General features: G+C 37.3%; 1 protein-coding gene across 1 annotated transcript in view; it reads left to right on the top strand.

Annotated features, from left to right (window-relative positions):
- The window catches only part of LOC136826050 (polyamine-modulated factor 1-binding protein 1-like), an 86,075-nt gene that overhangs the window by 40,036 nt on the left and 29,222 nt on the right, over positions 1-16,817 (top strand). The window contains exons 6-7 of the mRNA XM_067082942.1: positions 1,584-1,683; positions 5,019-5,265. Coding sequence (XP_066939043.1) covers positions 1,584-1,683; positions 5,019-5,265 — 347 coding nt within the window. The remainder of the gene's footprint in view (positions 1-1,583; positions 1,684-5,018; positions 5,266-16,817) is intronic.

Genomic DNA, 16,817 nt, shown 5'->3' with positions numbered 1-16,817 from the left:
AAACAAATTAAAGCATGGCAGCATCTCATGGTGGATAAAGAGCCCGAATGGCCTTGTGATCCAAACCCCTCCGTTGTCCATCGATTCAGTGCCACTCTAGGGATGTCTGTGCCATCCTTACACACACACACACACACACACCCCAGTTTGCTCTCTCTCTTTCTTATGCTCAAGTTTCATGTGTATTCCGTGACTGAAACAAATATGTATACAGTATGCAGTCGTGCTGGGTGCACTTGCAAATGGGGAAAAATATTCTAGCACAGGTACAATACAATTTTTGTTTTCAGGTAAATGGATAATTTTCCATGTGTATGTTCTCATTATATATCTCCCATTAATTTTCTTTGTCCTTGCCAACACTTATTATTTTCTTAATATGATCAGTATATGATTTATTTTTCTAAAAGAATGAAACATAATTTCTAATATTAAAGAGACAACGTTTTGCATAGGAGAAAAAAAAGTGACCACGGGAAGTCACGCCTCTTAACCCCCAATAATCCCTCACGTGAGACCTTGTTTTCTCTAGGTAGCGGGTAAAGCAGAGATGTGCATTACCCCTGATAGACACTGAACGTGGCCAAAAGCCACTGAGAAAAGGAATCTTGATCTTTTCACTTTATTTATTAATCTGGAATGATTTTAAGGGGGAATGGGGATGATGATTTATTTCAAATTGGAATAAAATTAATCACTAGGAACCACTGTAGCTAGTATGCTGATCTACAAAAAGGAAAACTTTCTATTATGAAGTAAGCAATGAATAATTAAAAACTTTTCAGTGGGGTAGTACAGCTAGCACAAGGACTGAGATGGTAAAAAGGTGGTGGGTTAGTACAGGTAGCCTAAAGGGTTCGAAGGGTTAAGTACACTTTCTTCCATTGCAATAATTAGGTAAGTTATACGGTGTATTCTAGGATGGACAAAAATAAAAATGCTATAGCAAATACTTTATTTTTGAAAATTTTGGGTAGTCATAGTGCAAAAATTTCTCATAGCCCCTGATTTCTCATTATTTCACACAATTTTTTATGGTTTATTTTTCATGCTATGAGAAAGCAATTATTCAGTTGCAAAACGAATCAAACATAAGAAGCCTTAGTTTATCAGGAATTCTTCAGGACTTGAACAACTTGTTTCCCTCTGAGCCTTGGGTTCTTTGCTCTTCTTCTTTCCCGGGAGGCTTGATGAATTCTAGTGGTCATAATCGGCCAATTCTGGGGCATTAGCAGCTCAACCATCCCCATAAAATTTTTTTGTCTGTATTTACCTTGATTCATTTTCCCCTTTCCCAGCCCTGCTAATTGTTTTAATGCTTACAGTTTGCTCTTCATGAAAAGTGAGACACACTTTCCAGTTGGTTCATATGTAAGACTGCTACCATCCTTCTTTCATGTTAAATAAAAGACAACAGTGTCTGGTACATTTGAAGACCATGAATGTAGGCAACCTATGAGTGATTTGTTCATTTGAAAAAAAAAATCAATTTTCTTTTGAAAGAATTGAAACTATAGTGTTCAGGAATATAAACTATTAATTATTGCTTTTCAATTATGATGTGGTGTTGGAATATTTTTCAGATTGGCAACAGTTTAAAGCTGCTACATTGGAGTTGGCTGCAAAGGTTGTTAAACTTCGAGAAGAGGAAAGGGAAAGGGACATTTGCAAACAGAAGAGTCAGTAAGTACAATAGCTGCTTGTTCATCAGGATTAATTCTGCCAGACTTCTTTTTTATTTCCTTGTATTGTATTGCTATTTTATAGTTTGTCTATAACAACGTAAATTACTGTGTACTGTAAAAAGAAAACAGGACTGTTTCAGTACTGTATGAGAGAAAATTGATGTAGCTGAATATATGGTGTAACTTGAAAAGTTTTCACACTTAGCTGTTAGCCATATACTTTTAAGGGTAATGATGTAAGATGACTGAAATAATATTAAAATGTTTTTAATGATAGTTTAAGGTATATTTGGTGTAGGATGATAGTTTAAGGTATACATTTGGTGTCTGAACCATTAAAATAAGCAGTTTTAAACACTTTTTGGGATGGGATGTCAAGTATTTGCGGAATTTAGCTATTCGCAGGTGGTTGTGGTCCTTATCCCCTGCAAATACCAGGGGTTGATGGTATACCCAGCCACATTTCCCCCAAGCAGAAGAGTCAGTCGATCTTTGTATGCCTTAAACCTGGGCATTGTTGTTGCTTTTTTATGGATGTGGACCGTTGAGGCATCCGCTTCTAATACAGTCCCGTTTCGTTGACTTTAAAGATTTGCTCCAGCATATACCCTTCATCAATGACAATCTTATGTAAAGCATCCTTAAATTTAGCAGCTCATATGGCATCAGCGAGTGGCACACACTTTTGTATCTGGTCCTCCATCCACGTGACCGGTAACTGCTCCATTTCTTCCAAAGGCCCTGTCCTTTTCTTTGTTGTAATCGTGGAATGAACTGAAGCAGATGCCTTTATAGCGTCCATTTTCCGTTTCATGTCCTCAATGATGGCGTATACCATTGATTGCGATAGATACTTGTCACAAGTGATCACCATGACTGCCTTTCCTGCAGCATGCTGGTTGGTAATTTTCATTTTCTGCTCTAAAGTAATGGGATTCTTCTTCTTGGCACTATATTGATATACACTAATTTGAGTTTTGAACAGTTTATACGTGTAGTCAGGCGCACAAAAATCACGCACCACGAACACTGACCTAATTTGACTTCGTAGAGGGCGAGGGCAAGTGAGGTCTAGGTCAGGCCAAGAGATACTCGCATCCTAGCCCTTTGGGCCAACGTATCGTACACCATACACTGCCTGACTGTATGCTGCTGCCTGCACCCGTCATGTGTGAAATTTAAAAATATTTTCAAATATTGTCGTATCGGTATCGCATCATAATTTCGATACCATCAGTACTGCTAACCCCATCGCGAACTCGATTTATTGTAAAAGGAAACATCATAAATGGGGAAATACCTGACTTACGTTTGCCTCAGTAGTTCTGAGCCACATGCAAGTTCCTCTGTTTTCTTTTTGGACCTAAGAGGACAGTAACCCTCCCCCCTCTTTACTGAGTTTTCCTCTCTATCATCTCGTAATCGTCACCTTGGGACAATTATTCCTTTTCATACAGCGGCCCATCCTTTTCCGCCACTAACTTATCTAGAGTGAGTTAGCCTGGTGATAGAACAGCTCTCGCTTCTCAGATGCCTTTATAGTTACGTGATGACCTTGTGCAAGAAACCTCTTCTTCCCCCATCTGGGCAGGCGACACCACAGTTGTCAAGGTTACATGGTGACGTCATGGAGGAATCCCCTCCTCCTCCACTCGTGCAGATGGCTTCTTCTGTCGACTCGGTTTTGTAGTGACGTCATGAAGAATCCTCTTTCTTCCCCACCCTCCGCCCAGTACCTACTACCAGCATCCCGCGACATCTTTACTGACGTGGTCTTCTGTTTAGACTACTGTATAGGTATTTCAACTGTGATTTGGTTGATTCTCCTATAGTATTTAAACTATCATAAACTATTATCAGTAATAAGTGAGTATATACAGAGAACTTAATTCAAGAGGATCATATACAACAAGGTCAAAATTAACATATGAATCTTTTGATTGCTGATGGATAAGTTCATGTCCTCTTTATGAAACCCAAAATGCATAGGTTTGAATCCTATGCCGGGCAGTTGCCCTTTTATACCTGTAATTCTGTTTGGGTGTAATCTGTTTACAAGGGGAAATAAAGTTGATGTTAGGGTACGGATTTATTAGGATATAAAGTCTTAGGTCTACAGTCAATGCTGTATGTATGGAAATAAGTTCATTATATGATTATTCACAGTCCATGCATTTTCAGTATTATTTGATGAAAACAACATTGGTATTCTCGCCCAGTGTATTCTTGAGTATTTAGAGAAGAGTAGGTATCAGTAACATGTGCATGTATGTTTCTTTTTCCCTTGATGATGCATTAATAACCTTATGATCAACTGCTAGTAAGAATTTCTTTGCTAGATTACAGGATATGAAAGTTTACAGTGAACAAGATAGTTTATGTAATAGCATTTAAGTGAAAGACCAGTCACATATAAATGATTGAGTAATTTTTCAGCAGATAACCTTCAAGTTCATTAAATCAATAGGCCTAGCTTTTTGAATATGAAAAAATGCAAAGAAAAATTATTGGTAAATGTCCTATTTAAGAATTTTACTTGATACCCAGTAATGAATCAAAGAACTTGAACCTTTCTCACCTCTTAATTGCACCTTACTTACTGATCAGCCATTCAGCTATCACCACAGTTTCTAATATGCTGCACCATCTCCTTTGTAATCCCATAATTTCATGTTGCCTTTCTATTTTCCATCTTAATTACTATTCATACATCATCAGTAGTCAGCTCTACAAGCAGTCTAAAATTTACACATAATTCACTCCCTTCACATACAGAGTCACGACTAAAAATGCGGAGGTCAAGTCTCAGAGGGTCTTATATAATTGTGGTGTAACATTTAAAATAATTCATTGGTGCAGAATGGAAATATTCTACTGTATGGTCATACCTTGACAATGACTTCTCAAATGGTGTACAGTATTATTATCTGTTATATGGTGAATGTATGGTTGTCTTTTCTATGCTGAGTCTACTTTAAGCAATTCCATGCTTTTTTTGTGGTGATTTATTTTAGAAATTTTGAGATACTTCTCAAGGTAAGTGTAGGTAAATGTTTACATATTTGAAAATATTTGAAAAATTATATTGCAATGTATTTGTTTTCTCATTGTCAAGTATTTGACAGTTGATTCTTAGACATCAGTAACCAACAGTCATATCTTCAAGTTTTGGAGACCTGGCAGTTCTAGAAAAGAGTGGTCATGATTATATTATATACTGTACTGCTTATTTTCATCATTTTGTGACACCAGTTTTTCCCAGGTTACTGAGCAAAGGAGTATGTCATTCAGGATTGCTTTTGAATTGATAAGTTTTATTAATGTCTTCTGCAGGAACCTAGATATAAATATTCAAAAATTCAAAGAGGAAATATCAGCAGCTCAGATTGCAAAGCAAAAGCAGTTGGAGCAAAGACAACAAGAATTTCAGCAGAGACAGGAGCAGCAAAGACTTCAGCAGCAACAGCTGTGGCAGAAGAATCAAGGGTGCTTTGAAGTACAACAGCCACTGAATTGGCAAAGTCCACAGAGTTCCAATATTAGAAGTGTATCTCCCCGTCCATGTATTTCCATGAGTCCGGTTAGTATTCATACTTAATGTTACTTTTTTTGAGTTATAGCTGGTGCTGACAAAACTGCCAAATAGTCACAGACCCATATTGTATTGTCATGCAAACACTTCATTTAGCTAAGATTGTCTCTGTAGAAAACCAAGTGCTTAGGTAATATCTGGGGTACTCTAGGCTGTTAGGAAAAATCAGTGTGGCTCTACAGGACTGAAGAAAGTATGCTTATTAAGAGAGAGGTTTTCAGGCTCAGCATGATGTACACCAATGATTCGTAGCCTGTTGCTTATGAGCACCACACTGATCTCCTCATAGTCAAGCAGTGCTCTTTCACAGTGGTTAAGATTGTCCTTGCATCCACCAATTATTAACAGCAGTTACTGAGCAGAACTGCTCTTTATAAATACATTTTTATATTACAGCTGCATGATGTATATAGACTGTAAACTGATGAATTTCCCTGCAAAATCTTCATCTGGATTCTGGATGATTAAACTCAAACGGGAACGTTTACCTTTTTACAAAATCCTTTTTATAAATATTTTACAACACTCAAGTCAACTATGCAGAATAGTTTTCATTTATTTTAGTAAGTTTTGTGAGGTGTAGTGAAATACAAAAACCACTGGGGCCATTCCAAATATTCTCATCCTAACTGTGGATGTTTTGGTCAAGGAGAGAGGAAGATAGAGCTCCTGCTAGTGAACTGTTCGCTCTGTGTTTTAGTTTCCTACTCAGTTCTGGTAACTACAATTGCATTTGCAGAAAAAAAGTTTCATACTACGGTTGGTCCCCCCTAGATCGCAGATAAGCAATTGCACCTTCAGTTAATTGTGGGTTATTCTGTGGAACTTATCTCTAAATATATCACAGAAAATTCACTAATTCACACATTTTTTCATAGAGCAGTATTCACTAATTACTGTATTTTCATTTTATTTTCATGACTAAATACATTTTTTATTATATAAAATTAATTACCAATTTTCAAATATTAATGTAAACACAACAAAATATCAATAAAATGCTAAATTAAAATCCTGCAGAATTACAAAACAGCTTACCAATATGCGTAAACTCCTCAGTTCAACCCATCTCTCTCCCTCTCACTTTACATATCCTTTAACGACAAAACAGCAAAATATCAATAATGTTATTTCACTTACAGAATCCATTTATACTGTATTATTATATTGATCTGTTGTCATCGTAATATGCACAAAAAAAAAAAATTATCATCCTAACATTTGTAATTGTTTTTGCTGATGTAAACACAAGTACATAGGTATTTGTTGCCATACTTTTTTCTTTCTCTGATTTACTGTACCTTACTTCATTACAAGTTTAGTTGACGCTATGATTATCACATATTACTGTATAACAGTACTGTACACAAGATATTTTATCACTGTTGATGTTTCATCTCTGATCACTGTATAAAAATATTTAAAATCCAAATTTCTTACATAAGCAACTCAAGGTTATAATCTCCCTTGCTAGTTGAACCGTTCCTGTCAAGTCTCGTCTCCAGCTACTGTGCTGAAACTTCCATTGTAAAACACCTGCCTCTCTCAATGAAATATGAATTACTTTATCATAAACTTTTATATACAAAATTAGAAATAATTCCACATTTTTTAAAATGTGATTTGCAGTACTGTACTAATTTTCAAATATTATTAAGTTTATTAAGGTTAAATAATAATATAAGATTAAATAATAATAATAATAATACTACATGTAATAAGTATGTACTAATTTTCAAATAATAAGATTAATAAGATTAGTTAATAATAACAGTGTACCTGTAACAATAATAATAATGATTAAATCATACGGGTATTCACCAGTGATGAATGTTGATTAAAGGTGATGATGAATTAGCTGTGCAGTCTGATGAATGACAATGAAGATATGACTGCACACCAAAGCAGAGAAGTAACATCTCCGGGCCCGCCTCTTTCCCCTTCTCCAGGCACTTTTTAGGGGACTTTGGGGAGGCACTTCTTCAGGGGTTTTGGGAGGCTTTGGAGGGTCCTTCTTCGTCCGTTTGATAAACATGGTGATAGGCAGCTGCTGTCACTGCTTCTTTATGCTGGTGAGGGCATCGTTATTGGGTACCATTGCCACATCAAGGGCATTTGAAAACTTAAAGGAACGTTCCATATAAGGATCCTGTGCCATAGCCGACTCCTGCGCCTCCTTGATTATCCTCTTAAGTTAGGACAGGCCCTCATCCTCCTCCTCATCCCCTGAACCTGGCGTGTCTTCTTCCTCACTGACAGACTTTGTCAGCTCTCTTCCAAATCCTGGTCCGTCAGGAGGTCAGAGTGGGCATCAATGAGGGTGTCCCAACTGGACTGCCTTATCAGTGGCCACAACTTCTTCCAGCAGGCATTCAGGGTCTCCTTCTTCATGTCCTTCAGTGCTCAGTATGTGACAGTCAGACGTGGTAATCATGAATTTACGCCAGTAGTCCTTCAGTATAAATTCACTATCAGTGTCCATTGCATTCACAAGGTGCTGGAGGGATTTCTGGGTGTAGAGTGCCTTGAAGGCACAGATCCTGCCCTGGTCCATAGGCTGAAGAAGAGAGGTGCTGTTGGCAGGGAGGAACTCAAGCTGGATTCTGTCATAATAAAGATTCACAGGCTGGCCACCAGCATTATCCATAATCAGCAACACCTTGAATTCCATACCCAAGTTATTGAGATATTGCCTAACTTGAGGGATGAAGCTCTGAATGAACCAGTTAGAGATAGGGACTTTGGTGATCCAGGCCTTGGGGTTGTGCATCAAAAGCGGAGGCAGCCACCCGTTGCTCTTATTCTTGAGGGCCCTGGGGTTTGCAGCCATTTAAATGAGGCCTGGCATGAAGCCAGCCTCATTCCCACACACATGATTAGGGTAACCCTGTCCTGGGCCTTGAACCCAGGGGCTCTGGCTTTGTCCTACATAAGGTATGTCCATGAAGGCATTTTCTTCCAGAACAAGCCAGTGTCATCCATATTGAATGCCTGTTCTGGACAGTAGCTCTTGTCCCTGATGATTTTCTGAAAGGTCTTGGGATATTTCGTGGCCACTTCTGTGTCTGCTGATGCTGCTTCGCCACGCAGAGAAACACTCGAGTTGGAACCACCTCTGAAAATGGTGGAACAACCCTTGCTGGCCTGAAAACCATGAGGAGCTGACGATGGTCCTGCTTGTGGCTCTGGTCTGAAAACTTTGAGGAGCTGACAGTGGTCCTGCTTGTGGTTCTTCCTCTTCTTATGCAAATCATCGAAGCCTAAGAAGTCTGCTTCCAGCAAATCATCACCTTACTGTACAAATGATGTTGGCGTTAAGGGGGGATCTTCTTCGTAAAGCAGTCTTTTAACCAACACACCAATGCAGATTCCATCTTAACAGTTGTCTTATCACGCACTGTAGAAACTCTTTTTGCACTACCCAAGAAGCTAACACTCAAGGCCTCTCTTATCTCCGCCTCTTTGTTCTTCATGTAGCGTACAGTACTCTTATTTATGCAAAATTGCGGGCTACAGCTGCATAACTCTTACCTTCTTTTAACATATCCAGAAATAATACATCCTCGAGCATTATGACCTTCTGGCGCTTAAACTCATTGCAAGAAGCTTTAGAAGGAGCAGTGTTTAGAAGGCATCTTAGGGCAGATTTACACTGCAGTCAAAGACTAGGAAAGTACAAAGGTACACAGTGAAACACACACAGGCTAAGGATTTGCTTTGAACTGACAGAGATGCAGGCTTCGTACATCTCGAGAGAAAGTCATGGGGGTAAACAGCCAGTCAGCTCCAAGGAAAATGAATGGCACAGCTCGATTTGCTGCTTTGCAAACAACAGCCAATAGCACGTCAAGTAGCATTGCACTTGGGTGTACAGTATCAGCATCCATCCCAAGATGCATTTTCCTTCGCTAGAGCATTGCATTTCGCTTGGCTTGGGGAGAACATTTTATAAGTAAAAAAAAATGTTATTGATATTTTACACTATTTACATTAATATATTACAGTACTGTAATACAGTGGGTCCCTGCTAGACCGCAGATCAGTAATCACGTTTTCAGTTAATCGCAGATTTTTTGTGGAACTTATCTCCAATTATATCGTGGAAAATTCACTATACAGTATCGTGGATTTTGTCATAGAGCACTATTCACTAATTACTGTACAGTCGGGCCCCCGCCTATTTGCGAACTCGCCTGTTCACAGATTTTTCTGTGGAACCTATCTATTTATTTGCGGGAAACTCGCATATTTGCAAATTTTTTTGTAGAGCAGTGTTCTGTATTTTCATATTATTTTCGTGACAATACTGTACTGTACCTACATATACATTTTATGATAAAATAATGTTTTACAGTACAATGTTAATATTAAGTTAGTAAGATTAAATAATAACATTAATTTATAAAAATAGTAATTCTCTCTCTCTCTCTCTCTCTCTCTCTCTCTCTCTCTCTCTCTCTTACTGAGATGAGAGAATTTTTATGCGTATGTAATAATAATATTTTATTTTGAATATGAATTCATATACAATAAATTACAAATAAAAGTAGTGCTGCCAAGAGTCTACAATTTTGATATATTAAACAAACAATTTTACAGAAAAAATACAATTATCACAACCAAATTAATATCTTACCAATCAACAAACTTTGAAAAGGGTCATGCAACTAGACCTAAAAAGCAAGCACAAATAAGCTCAATAACAACTGTATTATTCTCCATATACATAAAAAACATAAGGCACAAATCATTCCAAATATAGAACATAAAAAAAAAAGCAGTTTTATCTGTCAATAGAGTATTCTGTGCCATTCATCATGTATAATGTAAATAATAAAGACTCATCACTGTCTTTTAGCATTCGTATCAAAACATTATTTGATTTCTCCAATCTCTGTTTTAAACTAAATACTGTACTGCATGGCCCCGGATAACATCAAGGCAGGGCAAACCCAGTGTCACAAAAACATGTGAAGCACTATTACTTCAGGCGACCCCCATGAGCCCCCTTATTATATCATTATGACACACTCTTAGTCTTCCTTAAGTTTCTTGTATGTAGTGATACCATAGTGAAGAACGATAGATTGTCGTACAAAAAGTGAATAATTGAACTTTAGTTTCATCATCACAGAAATTAAATTTTCTTATAAGCATATTCCCTCTCACACACAGCTTCTGACGCTGCTGTTCAATGTCTTCGTTACTCTTATTGTTACTAGTAATTATGTGGCCCAGATACGAGAATGAATTTACAAATTGTAGGAAGTCGTTTTGCAATGAAGTCGTTGCGTAGTCCTGACTTTTGTTGTTACATGAAGGAATCAATATGCACAGTTTTGCTGGTGTTGTATATCATGTTCTATGGCAAGTCTTCACAAATCTTCAGAAGGTTTTGAAGTGCCCTAGCAGTGGGAGTGAGAATAACTAGATCATATGCATAGCTAAAATTATTAAAAGCAACATCCCGATGTGACATCTTATTCCGGAACCAGCCAGTCAAATATTCAGGTTGTCTGCATAAATGTTATAAAGGTAGGGTGACTGAATGCCTCCCTGTCTCAAGCCATTACTTCTATCGAAGGAGCCAGAAAATTGATCATCCCATTGAACAACAAAATTTTGAACAACAAAATTTTGACATATTGTTTCGGTACTTTTCGGCATAACTTTTTATCAAACAGCTTCCAGTGGTTCACCCAATCAGATGCTGCTTTGGCATCTAAAAAGCATAAAAATACAGGCGTATTTTGTACGTGGTAATAATTGATAACATTTTTTAAAGCATAAACACATATTTCCGTGCCTAGATTTGATTTAAACCCAAACTGATACTCACTTGTATATAAAAATTCCCGTATATTTGCTAATACAGTATTACTAATTCTAGCATTTTAGAAATGTGTGTGGCAATTGCGATTGGCCTATACAGTACAGTACAGTAGTTGTTTTTAACTGCGGGGACTTTGGTTACATTTTTAAAAGTGGGACTATTATAACTTTCATAACAAAAGCGGACAAAAATGAATGTATAAGGAATGAATTAAAAAAGAGGGGTATCAACGAGAGCAAATAGTCTGGAGCATACCTATAGACTTCCCAAGGGATACAACCAGAGCCCACTGCTTTATTGATGGACAAAGAATGAGCAGCTTTCTTCACCACATCAAGAGTAATATATTTAAAGTTACCATCACTTATTTCAAGTTTTCTTTCCACAGTATTCCTAGTAATGCTCTCTTGAATGATATTCAAAACAGATTGAAAATGCTTTTTCCATAATAGGAATATTTGTTTGGTACCTAAGGCCTCTGCAATTTTATGGGGGACATTGGTGCATTTCTTTTTAGTCAGTAATTTAATGTTTGACCAAAAACATTTCATACTCTTAGAGACTAGACTCTGACCAAGTGCTCTCGCTCTTAATTGCTCCTCATGCTCACAACAACATTTAAGTGCTAGTTTAAACCTAGAACGAGTCTGTCACATATGCAGTGCCCAGGGCCCTTCTCTTGGAGACCCATTCATCCCCCAGGAAAGGAATGCGTCTCGGGCAAAGTCACAGGCCTCAAGAACGAAATCTGACCAGCCAGGCACAGCTTTGTACCTCTTTCTTCTACTGCGGAATACTTCTTTTCCATTGGCCACTATAGTAGTACACAGTTCATCATGTCTGTCTTGTATATAGTGTTTATGATCAACGGAATGACAGCGCTGATTAGAACAAAAGAGAACGTGCATGTCAGTAGTAACATTAGAGAGCCTCGACTTTAAAAGACTAAAGAACATTTGTCTCAGAACTTCATTACCAAAATCCCAGTTAATCATCTCCAAACTTCATTTACTGGCAGCAGAGTACTTAGGAATTTGATCAACATAGCTAGTCATGGTAAGTAGTAAGTGATCAGACTGTGTGCAATCATACTCAATATAGCAATTAACTACAGGTTGGAGAAGTCCCTCAGTTATAATGCAGTGGTCGATCCACGTTCTAGACAAAGGACCAAGATTAACGTGAGTGTAGGAATCATGAGAGGCACAAAGCGAGACCAACTCTTCATAAAAATTTGTATTAGGAGCAGAGTTAAAGTCACCAAGAATGCAAATATTCTCATGTTCATCATCTTCAATTATAGATTATATTTTGCCTATCTTCTCCAAAAATATGTCAACATCATAGTTGTATTTTCCAACTTAAGGGACAACCCCAAAAATCCTATCAACATCATATTCCACAATTTTGGTAAAGGGGGACAAAGACTTAAGCTAAGCCAAAGGAAAGATAATCCTCCATATGGTTGGTCTATCTGTAGTTCCACATCATCTTTCATTGGAGATATTGAAAATGTAGAAAAATTATCACGAATATTTTGTACAATGGATAATTCGCTTTTGTATAACCATGTTTCTTGCAAAGCAATTAAAGATGACCTATCACACAAGCCTCTTATGTACTCAATGGCAGTCTTAATACCAAGACAATTGAAGTTTGTAATTTTTAGGATATCCATAAACATCAGGAAAAAAGGTAAAAATACATCGTATATTCATATGTATCATTTGCAGTCAGTTCCTGATCTCTGTTGAGTTCAGTAATCGCTTCTCTATGCTGTTGCTGCTCTTCTGGTTCTCGATGCTGCTGGTGCTTAAAATGGGAAGTTCGAGCTGGGTGAAAAAGCCAGACCCTCACCTCCTCTTGCCACGAGCCAGCACTAAGCAAGGCATCATAATGCTCTGCAGGGCATCTGACGACAAAGGAAACCCTGTTACTTGAAGGATTTTGAGGGATAATCTTGTCCACAGTAATTTCAGCATTTGGGAAAAGATCGCTGACATAAGACTTCATTACTTCTGGAGTTGTATCTGAATGTAGATTCGTGACAAATACTGTATGCAGTGGTGGTGGGATGGTCTTTAAAGCAGTCTCCTTCCTGGTTCCCCTAACTAATGGAGGCCTATCTAATCTTCTAACTTCATAATTTTTTTGTCGTTCTTTGAGAGTGGTCAGAGAAAACCTTCCCTATCCCTCATGAAGTGACCAACCCCTCTCCATATCATCACCGCCACTGTCATCCGCTGAGTTGGTAAACTCATTTTGGGCCTCAGTTATCACTCTGTTGATCAGTGATTGCAGAGTTCGGTCAGTGTCACCGCTACTCAGTCCGTTGCATATAGCATCAACCTGATTAAAATTTTCCCTACGAGGAGATGTTTGGGTACTTTTAATGTCCTATGTGATTGTTGCATTGAAAGAGCAGGTGGCGCCCTATTTAAGGTTAGACCATCACGTACCTTAACACAGTAGCTTGGACCACATTCTGTGGTTAATATTTCAACTTGAGATTGTAATCTAATTAGTGCCGATGTCATCTCTGATACTTGTGTAGAGATAACATTTTGGTGTTCTTTCATTTCAGATATGTCATGCGTGAGGGCATCGGTTCTCTTAATCAGGTTGAACCCATCAATATTTTTAAGTTCCATACAGGGCAGCTTTCGCAAGTCCCAAGCAACGAATTTAGGAACACCATCTTCTTCTGGCTGCTGCAGCCAATCATAAATACTGGACAACATTGTATCAACAGCATGATAACTCTCCGTTTTAGTTCAGTATTTTCCGGTATTAAGACTGCTGTTGAGTACATAAGAGGCTTGTGTGATAGGTCATCTTTAATTGCTTTGCAAGAAACATGGTTATACAAAAGCGAATTATCCATTGTACAAAATATTCGTGATAATTTTTCTACATTTTCAATATCTCCAATGAAAGATGATGTGGAACTACAGATAGACCAACCATATGGAGGATTATCTTTCCTTTGGCTTGGCTTAAGTCTTTGTCCCCCTTTACCAAAATTGTGGAATATGATGATGATAGGATTTTTGGGGTTGTCCCTTAAGCTGGAAAATACTTCCATTTTGCTTGTTAATGTATATATGCCTACTAATACAAATGTAAATGTTGACATATTTTTGGAGAAGATAGGCAAAATATAATCTAGTGAAGATGATGAACATGAGAATATTTGCATTCTTGGTGACTTTAACTCTGCTCTAATACAAATTTTTATGAAGAGTTGGTCTCGCTTTGTGCACTCTCATGATTCCTACACTCACGTTAATCTTGGTCCTTTGTCTAGAACGTGGATCGACCTCTGCATTATAACTGAGGACTTCTCCAACCTGTAGTTATTGCTATATTGAGTATGATTGCACAGTCTGATCATTTACTACTTACCATGATTAGCTATGTTGATCAAATTCCTAAAGTACTCTGCTGCCAGTAAATGAAGTTTGGAGATGGTTAACTGGGATTTTGGTAATGAAGTTCTGAGACAAATGTTTAGTCTTTTAAAGTCGAGGCTCTCTAATGTTACTACTGACATGCACGTTCTCTTTTGTTCTAATCAGTGCTGTCATTCTGTTGATCATAAACACTATATACAAGACAGACATGATGAACTGTGTACTACTATAGTGGCCAATGGAAAAAGAAGTATTCCGCAGTAGAAGAAAAGAGGTACAAAGCTGTGCCTGGCTGGTCAGATTTCGTTCTTGAGGGGCCTGTGACTTTGCTTGAGGCGCATTCCTTTCTGGGGATGAATGGGTCTCCAAGAGAAGGGCCTGGGCACTGCATATGTGACAGACTCGTTCTAGGTTTAAAACTAGCACTTAAATGTTGTTGTGAGCATGAGGAGCATTAGAGCGAGAGCACTTGGTCAGAGTCTAGTTCTAAGAGTATGAAATGTTTTGGTCAAACATTAAATTACTGAGTAAAAAGAAAATGCACCAATGTCCCCCCATAAAATTGCAGAGAGGCTCAGGGTATCAAACAAATATTCCTATTGTGGAAAAAGCATTTTCAATCTGTTTTGAATATCATTCAAGAGCATTACTAGGAATACTGTGTGGAAACTTGAAATAAGTGATGGTAACTTTAAATATATTACTCTTGATGTGGTGAAGAAAGCTGCTCATTCTTTGTCCATCAATAAAGCAGGCTCTGGTTGTATCCCTTGGGAAGTCTATAGGTATGCTTCAGACTATTTGCTCTCATTGATACCCCTCTCCTTTAATTCATTCCTTAACATTCATTTTTACCTGCTTTTGTTATGAAAGTTATAATAGTCCCACTTTTAAAAATGTAACCAAAGTCCCCGCAGTTAAAAACAACTACTGTACTGTACTGTATAGACCAATTGCAATTACACACATTTCTAAAATGCTAAATTTAATATTAGTAAATATATGGGAATTTTATATACAAGTGAGTATCAGTTTGGGTTTAAAAAGCAAATCTAGGCACGAAATATGTGTTAATGCTTTAAAAATTGTTACCAATTATTGCTTCACGCAAATACGCCTGTATGTTTTATGCTTTTTAGATGCCAAAGCAGCATTTGATTGGGTGAACCATTGGAAACATTATGTCAAGTTACTCGCCTATTGGTTTAACTTTCAAAATTTTGTTGTTCAATGGGATGATCAATTTTCGGGCTCCTTCGATAGAAAAACTACCAGATCAGCTTGGATGAGATGGTTTGAACACTTCGGTAAGTCACTTCTTAGTTTTTTTTTTTTTTTTTTTCATTTATTTATTTTGATTAGCCATCTTTCAAATGTTTTCTTATCATTTTTACAGTTATTTTGCTGAATTGTTGTGAATTTAATATAAGAAACTGTAATTGTCATTATCAATTTAATTTGTAGGTTGATGAGTGAGAGTACCTCGAAACATGTCCCAATAAAGTTAAAATACTGTTCTGGGTTTTGGCCATGGTGTCTTTACTGATATGTAGATGGTGCTTCCCTGCTGGTGTGTATGTATATAATATATATATATATAATGACAAAACACTCATATGGAAATGTGGAATGTGAATTGGATGCTGAGTGGTGTTTGCCATCAAGGTGTTTAATATAACGTAAATAAAAACCAAGTCATCTACCTGGTCTCCTGAACATGTGGACTGTATTTTTATTTCTATGTACTAGTGTGTCCACAGCAATGTATGCCGTGCAGTTGCCAAGTACATAAAATTATATTATTGTAAATATTTGTTAATTACTACAGTGATGTGCAGTGCTAGAGTGTTAACATATTAATTAAAAAAATAAATGGAGAAAGATGTAGTCATTGCTACAAATAAACCATGTGAGTGCATTTAGAATACACTTTTGCACCTAAAGTGTCGTCTAATTATAAAATGGTCAAATGAGAACATTTTATTCATAGATCAATCAGATTGTTTGTGAATTATTTAAAGTTAGTTCTTTTCATTTGGCCTACAATTGGAAAGGCACCACAGGACTATAGCCCTGCTATTTTTTTGGGGGGGGGGTCAGTTTAAAATCAGTGTAAGGAAATTAGCCCGTTAAGCAGAGTGGTGTCTCACTGTTCATAGTGATGTGATGTTTGGCTGATTCTCTCCCATTTACACAATATTTATAAATGAATTGCACATGGGTTAGAATATGGTTTTTCTTGATATTCTTATTACTATCATTTGTATCAGAATAAAAATGCACATATTCAGTAT

This window comes from Macrobrachium rosenbergii, chromosome 3 (assembly GCF_040412425.1).
Source record: "Macrobrachium rosenbergii isolate ZJJX-2024 chromosome 3, ASM4041242v1, whole genome shotgun sequence".
Taxonomy (NCBI): domain Eukaryota; kingdom Metazoa; phylum Arthropoda; class Malacostraca; order Decapoda; family Palaemonidae; genus Macrobrachium; species Macrobrachium rosenbergii.
This window is presented reverse-complemented; position numbering and strand designations above follow the sequence as displayed.